The sequence below is a fragment of the Pinus tabuliformis genome, chromosome 5_1, assembly GCF_031772625.1.
Source record: "Pinus tabuliformis cultivar Carrire ecotype Pingquan chromosome 5_1, CPIR1, whole genome shotgun sequence".
Classification (NCBI taxonomy): Eukaryota; Viridiplantae; Streptophyta; class Pinopsida; order Pinales; family Pinaceae; genus Pinus; species Pinus tabuliformis.
Window position 1 is genome coordinate 823,753,395 of NC_142305.1, and position 9,586 is coordinate 823,762,980.

The 9,586-nt window shown below is 40.8% G+C and overlaps 1 protein-coding gene across 1 annotated transcript; it reads left to right on the plus strand.

The window, feature by feature from the left end:
* Positions 1 to 588: 588 nt before the first annotated feature.
* Positions 589 to 6,489, plus strand: LOC149167447 (uncharacterized). The gene is made up of 4 exons (XM_089430488.1): positions 589 to 823; positions 948 to 1,901; positions 2,444 to 3,672; positions 3,763 to 6,489. Exons 1-4 carry the CDS (start codon positions 589 to 591, stop codon positions 6,487 to 6,489), a joined length of 5,145 nt encoding a protein of 1,714 aa, XP_089286614.1.
* The last annotated feature ends 3,097 nt before the right edge of the window (positions 6,490 to 9,586 follow it).

Genomic DNA, 9,586 nt, shown 5'->3' on the forward strand with positions numbered 1-9,586 from the left:
TAAAACATTTTTAAATAAAATTTATGATTTAAAGAAATTTTGTTGAATTTTAATAACATTATTAAAAATATATACAAAACATTAAAAAATTAGATTATGAAAATGTAAGGATTATCTCTTTTCAATATATTCTTGTTGTCTTAAAATATTGTAATGGAAAAGAATACATATACATGAAAGAGCAATGATTGTGTGTTTCCAATACAGTTTTTTTGTGCCTAAAAAGATATGTATAAGTCATATTTTTCAAAGTTCAATAATTAAACTAAGCGGTACTAGTAATGCGGATTTGTTTTAATAAAGTAATGATATATTTTAATACTTAATTATTTTTTATTAAATTTTAGCTATTTTTGTTTGCTCATGGATACGCTGAAGGCTAAACGGATGTTCGCTCTGATGGCGAGCACGCGTACGGGACTAGGCTGAAGGGTTCCTCGCTGTCGACTGCAGAACGACGCGGCTAGGGTTTTACTTACCATTCTCGATCTGTTTTACCGCCGCGGTCACAGCCCTGGGTCATTACTGCAACAGCATCTCCATCGGATTCTCCACCAGTCGCTTTCGGTCGTCGTTCAAGAGACAGTTATGGCTGACATGGAGCTAGAGGCGGTGGACTACACGGAGGATCCTTCGCCGGACAAGGCTATTTTCGGAAACCCTAGCTTCGCCTCTCGATCACAGTTTGCGCCGTCTACATCTTCAACTGCTCCGGATCTGCCGCAGCACCCGCCCTCCGTCTCGCTGGCCGTTCAACGCACCCCTCAGACCTCTGCAGGAACTTACCCTATCGAATCTCCGCCATTTGAGGTCCCCCGCTCTTGTCGGGCTCTCTGCATTTCTTGGCTACTCATACGCCCCCTTCGCCCTCTTTTGATCCGCTGGCCCCTCCCCTCCTTTCGGTGCCCTCCCCCCTCCGTCGGTTCCCCCTGCATCTCATCCCTCAGCTTCGGGAGTCCGTCCCTCCGGCTGCTTTGAAACCCCTGCTGTCAAAGTTCGGCCCGCAAAACCCCCATCTCTGGATGGTATTACAAATCCCCTGGTCGACCATCCGTCGGCTCCCCGCACCTGCAAAAAGAAGATCAAGTGTGTAAAGGCTACAGCCAAGGACATCTCCATCAAGTTCGACGAATCGAAGCCTCTCGGAGAATACATGGACATTGCCAACACTGTGTTGGTAGGGCATGTTAGGGGAAGGACATACTCGGTGAAGCGGCTCACACAATGGGTAAAGGAGATCTGGGGCGGTGTTCTTTTCGACCTACCTGTGGTCCATGTCCTCCCCAGAGGATGGTTTTCCCTTCATTTCTCCAAGGAAAGTCACACAAATTTGGTTTTGGGCAGATACTGGCATATTGAAATGGCCCCGGTCCTCCTCAAGAGATGGAGTCCCCTCTTCGACCCAGAACGGGAACAGATCGGAGCCGGACCAATTTGGGTACGCCTGCCAGGTCTACCATTGCCGTTTTGGGCTGAAGAAGTTTTCATTAGGATCGGAAATGCCCTGGGGACTTATCTGGATTACGATCGCACATATGTTGAATCTGGGAACCGAACCCTAGCACGGATATTGGTCCATCTAGACACCCGTGAAGGACTTGAGGAACAGATCACTCTTCAATGGGGAAGGTGTATCAGAGTGCAGTTATTGGACTATGAAGGAGTCCCCTTCCGCTGCAGACGATGCCACAAAGTGGGACACCTTGCGAAGGACTGCCCACTCAACAAGAAAGCAGAAGATACTCCGAGAGGTACCCCGGCTCCAACCAGGACGGCATCTCCCATTACCTCTCGTCCTTCCTCTTCGGGACCGCCCCCACCGTCAACCTCTCCTGTGGTCGATCCGGGACTTCGGCAACCCTCACCGCCAAAGACCAGGGCACGCTCGGCAGCAGAAGCGGGTACGGTCTCGGGCTCTCTTTACCCTCCCTTGCTTTCTTCTTTTGATGTTATGAATGAGTATGGATCCTCCTCACAGACTTCCATGGTTCACTGTGCATTAACATCTTCCCCCCATATCTGCACCACTGATCCCATCATATCCACCTCCTCCCCCGCGGCTAGCCCCTCCCTGTCTCCCTCGGAGCCCTCCCCACCTCATTCATATTTTCTCCGGTCAAGGACTCTTGCCAAAGAGCCTTCTGTCAGACATTCGGGTCTGGGCATTGCGATACCTGAGGGGGGATCCTTGAATACCAGAGGGAGAAAATCCCATCTCTCAAAGGCTATTAAACAAGCCGGGGCAGAGGTTGTTTCTGGCCGGCAATCGACCATTGACGGGGTCCTTAGAGCAGGACACACCCCGAGAGGTGTTCCCCCATGAAGTGCCTATCCTTCAACTGCAGAGGACTGGCTAGTTCCTCCAAGAAACTAGCCATGAAGCGGCTCATTGAATCTGATCCTATCGATATCATCATGCTCCAAGAGACCCTCTGTACTGCAGATCAGATTACTCGGGCCATGCAAGCCTTGACCCCAGGCTGGATCTACTCTGCCATTGATGCCGTTGGCCGATCTGGAGGTCTGGCCATTGGTATCAACCCTCGTTCCATTAAGGTGGACTCGACTTGGGGAGGATCGGGGTTTTTAGGGCTTGACATATACTCTGCTGAACTTGGTATGAACCTACGAATTGTCAATGTTTATGCTCCCTGCTCCCAGAGAGAATCGTTCTGGCAGCATCTACTACATCTCTCTATGATGAATGAAGACCGGGTTGTTATTGGAGGAGACCTTAATTTCTCTCTGGGATTCAGGGAGTCATGGGGCTCGGCAGCACAATTTGACCCCATTACCGACTATATGACCAATCTGCTTGAGCAAACAAATTTTATGGATATACCCATGCAGCGATTTCTTCCTACATGGAGGAATCGGCGGGTTGGGGATGCTGCACTTGCCCGCAGACTTGACAGATTCCTTATGAAGGAGACACTCCAACAGCGTTTGCAACACTACAGACAATGGGTTGGCTCGGGGGGATTGTCGGATCACACTCCAATATACCTGGAGATTCAGGGTCCTTTCAAGAAACCCAAGGCACCTTTCAAATTTAATCATACCTGGCTGAAGGATCCATCATATGTCAAGATGATATCGGATTACTGGTCCTCTCACCCTATCAATGACACAGAATCTCTCGCTAAAGGGTTCTGCAGGAATCTCTCTGAAATTAAACATATATCTATTGTTTGGGCAAAGGAGAAACAGGACCGAGACACGGCTCAGCTTACCCATATTGAAGCTGAATTAAGCTCTCTCACCGACGAAAGAGGGCTGGGGTTCATAACAGCAGCAGATAAATGCAGGCTAATTGAATTGGAGAATCAAAAAGTAAAGATCCTCAAAGAGAGAGAGGAATCCATTAGACTGAGGAGTAGGGCATTATGGATTCAAGCAGGGGATGAAAACTCGAAGTTCTTTCATAGTTTTGCCAAGAGCAGGAAAGTAGCAAATACTATCTGGAAGCTCCCTACCCCGGATGGTGATATCGCAGATACTTTTAACAAGCTCGCTCATCTGGGCACCACTCACTTCAGGGATCTATATAAGTGTCCTCGGGAAGTAAATCTACCTGATATCATTAATGTGGCAAATCACTTCCCGAGATTTGTGGAGGAAGAAGACGTGGAGGCTCTAAATGACCCGGTCTCGGCAGAGGAGCTGGAAGGAGTGCTGAAATGGTTCAAAAAAGACAAGAGCCCTGGCCCGGATGGATGGACCATTGAATTTTACTTAGCCTTCTATGATGTCCTGGGACAGGATCTGCTGGGTGTGGTCGAGGAGAGCAGGACATCGGGTTCCATCTATCATGCCATCAATTCTACTTTCATTGCTCTTATCCCTAAATCTGATTCCCCGGAATCCTTCGATGATTACAGGCCTATCTCCTTGTGCAATTGTCTCTATAAAATCATTTCTAAGACCATTGCAAATCGTCTTAGACCTATCCTCTCCAGATCCATTGCCCCGCAACAATTTGCTTTCCTTGAATCTAGGCAGATTCACGAGGCCATTGGTCTCGCCCAAGAAGCAATACACTCCATTTGGTCCAGGCATCTAAAAGCCATTCTCCTCAAAATTGACCTCTCAAAAGCCTTCGACCGGGTCAGCTGGCTCTATATAAAAATGATCCTCATCCACCTGGGTTTTCCTCATGCCTACATCTCTTGGATCATGGCCTGTATATCCTCCCCTACCTTCAGTATCCTCATTAATGGCTCGGCCTCCCCCTTTTTTCACTCCGAAAGAGGACTGAGACAGGGCTGCCCCCTATCGCCCCTGCTCTTCCTTTTGGTCATGGAAGGTCTCAGCCGCCTCATGGACTCTGCAAAAAGGGCTGGAGATGTAGGGGGCCTCCGCATATCCGACCTATGCGCTCTCACTCATCTGCTCTTTGTGGACGATGTTCTCATCCTTCTTGATGGCAGTGTTCGAGACTCTCGGACTTTCTCAAAGATCCTACAACTATTCTCTGCTGCTACAGGTATGCTACCAAATCAGTTGAAATCAACCATCACTTGCACTCGCACTTCGGTACAGGAATCCCGGCTAGCCCTTCAGGTATTCCCCTACAATGTCCTCCCTCTGGATAGAGGTCTCAAATACCTGGGTTTCAATCTGAAACCTACTTGTCAAAGGATAGCAGATTGGGTCTGGTTGGTTGCCAAATTGGAAAAAAGACTCACAGGCTGGAGCTTCAGATTTCTCTCTAGGGCTGGCAGATTGGTGCTCATTAAATCTGTTTTAGAGGCTACCCCGGTATTCTGGATGGCACTTGCGTGGATACCGAGGAATATCCTAGGGCGACTTCAGCAGCTGTGCAACCGATACCTCTGGAATGGGAGTCAGGATAAAAGAATTTTTGCTTGGATTAGCTGGAAGAAAATATCTTTGCCCAAAAAATGGGGAGGATGGGGCCTCAAAGACCTTCCTGATTTCGCTATGGCACTAGCTGCCAAGATGGGATGGACCTTATTAACCAGTCAAAACCTATGGGCACATGTATCCTATCACAAATATATCTGGCCCCAGAATATTATGGATTGGGCTAGATTACCAACTTGGTCATCGAAGGGATGCTCATCAATCTGGAAGGCCTTGATTCATTCCCTTCCCCTCATTCGAGATAATCTAGTATGGAGAATTAATGATGGCTCGTCGGGCAGGATTGGCCTGGATCCGTGGATCAACAGTGGGGGCAGACACATCCTCAACCGTGACCTCATTACACACCTACATAATCGAGACATTCGGAATTTTGCTCATATCGCCGATCATCTGCGCACAGACATATTTTCCCAAGCTTGGAAATCGGCCCAGCAACTCGATCTCCCCCCGCAATGGCATCAGGAATGGAATGACTATATTACTGCATTATCTGAATCCCATATTCGCATCAAACAAGGTCCTGATGAACTCATTTGGTGTATGGCGGATCATGGTATATACGCTCCAAAGTTTGGATACAGAGCACTCATCTCTCACAGAATACCTGATCCAATACCTTCGTGGTGGCATATCATTTGGAAGTTAAAGGCTCCACCTCGCTCCAGACTATTTTTCTGGTGTGCCCTCAAAGGTATCGTCCCCACGGGCGAACATCTTACTCGCAGATCCATCTATGGTCCTTCCTGGTGTACTTTTTGCAAGGCTGCATCTGAGACCTCGGATCACATTTTTCTACACTGTCCGGCTATACACACTCTATGGAACAACATATGCACTCAATTGGGCATAGCAGGGAATTGGAATGGGGATGAACTATCGGGTGCTTGGACTGCATGGACTCACAGTCACCCGGGCTCCAAACTTTTAAATCTTCCCCTCGTGGCAACATGGTATACCTGGCTTGCGCGGAATCGTGTTATTTTCGAGGATCAAACAGTATCTTGGCCCCGGACAGAAGCTACCATCATCGCCGCGTACCAAGAATTACCCGACCCTCCTCCACCTCGAACCAGGTCGATACAGGCCCTGCCCACTATTGACAAATCGACCCCGTGGGCCTTCTTCGACGGGGCAGCAAACCAAGCGGGATGTGGAGGTGGATTCGTACTGCACATAAATGAACACCACAGATACCTTGTAAAAATGGGATTCGGCAGAGGATCTAATAATTTTGCTGAGCTTTCTGCCATCCGGAATCTATTGCATTTTGCTTTAACACATCAGCATACAAATCTCAACATTTTTGGGGATTCAATGATGGTCGTTAACTGGATCAATAATGTCACTACATGTCATGCACACACACTCAGCAATATATTATATGATGCTCTCACACTCAAAGCAGCATTTAATCATTTCTCTTGTTTACACATTTACAGAGAACATAACAGCGAGGCTGACAAATTATCCAAAGAGGCCTCGATACTTCCCAGAGGCGAATGGCTAATTGTGGAGCAGAAAGGAACTGAAGAACGCAGGTTCTACCACAGGCCATACATAGACCAGAGAGAACAGAGGGACAACAGTCCCGATAGCTGACAGTAATGGATAGTATATTTTGTCATGATGGAACTGTACATAACTATGGTTATTATTTTGTATGCAAATGGATCCTATGTGAACTCGAATAGGCTAAAACAGCCAGACATATGCATGTACCTAGCTCAATTTTGTAATATGCTCTGATACAATCACCCTGTGAGGTGAATTTTGTATGAACATCACAGCAATGCCAACGGCATCTACTATATGTAATTTTCTAATCTTAATGAAAATTACTGATTTTTCCAGTGGAAAAAAAAGAAGCTATTTTTGTTTTTTTTCCTATTACAAAATATTATGATTTTTATATATATTTTATTGTGCTAAGAAGAGTTTAGTATGAGTGAAATGTGTAGGTGTAATGTAAGAAAGTGAAAAATTATGTATGTCAACATTTTTTATCATTTTTATAAGTGGGTTAATACAATTTAATATACATAATATTTTTTAATATGATTTATATCTATTGGTTAGGGTTAAAGGGCGAGAGACTAGAAAATATATTTCTTAATATAATATTTTATAATTTACAACTATTTTAGGATTAATATAATTTATTATATAAAAGGTTTATTATAATATATAATGTATACCTGTAAATTAGGGATAACACATTATAAATTAGGTTTAAAATATCAACACGGGCATCAACACAGGCCAGAGGCAGAAGTAACACAATTAACCTCGAATTGATACACAATATGAACAAAGTTTGTAGGTCATCAGGAGGAAAGGATCTCATAGAGAAAAGTTTAGTAGCAATCAACCATTTTTTTATTCACCATGTTTTTTACTTTTCTTTTAGACTTCTTCTCCCAAATCTTTGGGCATATTTTAGAATAGAATTTAGGGTTCAATTTTGAGCACATTTGTGGAATGGTTTTTTGGATTTAGTTTGTGTTTATATTGTTTCACTTTACCCAATAAATCAACTTCAATAATGCATCATAAATAATGACTATTTAATTTTTGGACAATGCATCTAGGTTCATAATCACGTTTTGAATCATTGATGACTATATTTGCATTCAAAGTAATAACGATTAATTCTATAGTGTTATTAATGTATGAAGAATGCTACCAATACATGAATTTGTTTTAAGGTTAAACATTTCTATTTTTTATATACTTTTATAATTGACTTAATTCTACACTGTAGCCTACAAAAAAAATTATAAATTTAAATGTAAAATTCAAGAGTAAGAAAAATATTTTTTTAATTATTAATGTAAATAAGATTTTATAATATTATTAGGTTTAGGTTATATATGTTTTCAAAGAGTATATATATATATATATATATATATATATATATATATATACATATATATATACATATACATTAAATTTAAAAATGTAAACTCTTTACCACATTATTTTATTTTTTAGCCATGTTTTTTACTCTCTTTTTAAATTTTTTCTTCCAAATTTTTGGGCATATTTGGAATAGGATTTCGGTTTAGTTTTGGGCATATTTGTGGTATGGTTTTTAGGTTTAGTAATTGTTTCACTGTACTCAAAAATAAAATAGAACGATTTCAACAATGCATCATAAGTAATAGTTGTTTATTTATTTTTTATTATGTATTTAGATGCATAATCAAGTTATGAATCAATGGTTACTATGATTGTACATTCAAAGTGATAACGATTAATTTTGTAGTGTTACTGGTATATGAAGAATGTCACGAATATGTGAAGAAAATTTAAAGTTAAACATTTTTATATTTTTATATGGTTTTGTAATTAACTCAATTATGTTGGTTACACTGTAACCTAAAAAATATTTATAAATAAAAAGATTATAAATTTAAATATAAAATTTAAAAGTGAGATATGTTTTTTTAATTATTAATGTAAATAAGATTTTATAATATTGTTTTGTTTAGGTTATTAGTGTTTTCAACAAGTTTTATAGATATTAATAGAGTCATTTAACTCTTAACCACATTATTCTATTTTTACTACATTAATATGTTATATTAAGTTTATCAATTTTAATATTTTTTCCCACGGAAAAATCGCAAATTTCATTAAAGAAGAAGAAAATTAAATTTTGCATATGCATTGTAGTGCATTAAAAAATAATTCGTCAAAAATAAAACAACTATCCATCATAAACAATCCCAAAAAATATAGGCCTGAAAGCCTTCTCAGTTTTACATCCAAGTATAATCAATACACATAAATATCACTATAAAAAGCATCAACAGATACCCTCCTTTGACAGAGGGAGGATAAAGAATATAGACATGCCATAAAGATCATAATAAGACAAAATTTAAACTTGCAGCTGGTCCATCCCCAGGCCTTCTATGAAAGGCCCGTGGTAAAACTCGAAATGTGAATCCCCATTTTGTTTTTTGATCTTCCACATACCACAGGCTTGTTGTGCCCCTGCTTTGGAAATGTCATCTGCCATAGAGTTCCTTTCCTTGTAAATATGAGAACAAGAGATTTGGTCAAAACTATCTTTCAGCTGTATAACTTCCTCCAACATGGGAATGAGTGTTTGCACGTGGCATCTATCAACTTCTTAAACCAATTAATAGAAATGAGGAAATGACCAAAAATCTAGAGTTTTCTGCATTCTTTTTCAATAACAAATAATAATAAAAGCTTTAGACTGTATAGATCACCAATTTCAACATTTAATTGATAAAAAAAATGTTATGTAGATTTATAATATATTTTATTAAAATAAAATATATGAATAGGAATAAAATTCACATATTGCAATTTATTATTAAAAAAATATGATAAATTGAAAAGAAAGATGGGATGGACTTAGCATTAGAGGATTTTTTCTTTAATTTTATAATCATGGGAGATAAATAAAAATATATAATATATAAAGATCACAATGTATAGCTATTATAAACCAACCTAGATCCATCTTAATTCTCGATCCAGCAAGCCCTAAGAGGGATCAAGTTTCTCGATGTGCAAATCTTTCCTCGAGTTTTGCACTCAAAAAAGAGGTTTGCACCTCAAAAGATTTGATCCCTTTTGTTGTTTAATAGATCTGAGCTAAGACGGATCTAGGTTGGTATAAATAAATGATTTTTTTTTTAAATAAAATAAAGTGAGTTAG

What these genes read in the sequence shown, in the direction of transcription:
- LOC149167447 (XM_089430488.1), top strand. Translation starts at nt 589, where the DNA reads ATGGCTGACATGGAGCTAGAGGCGGTGGACTACACGGAGGATCCTTCG. An exon ending in ATTTGAGGTCCCCCGCTCTT is followed by an intron (nt 824 to 947) that starts GTCGGGCTCTCT and finishes CTCATCCCTCAG; the next exon opens with CTTCGGGAGTCCGTCCCTCC. An exon ending in CGGCAGAGGAGCTGGAAGGA is followed by an intron (nt 3,673 to 3,762) that starts GTGCTGAAATGG and finishes GTCCTGGGACAG; the next exon opens with GATCTGCTGGGTGTGGTCGA.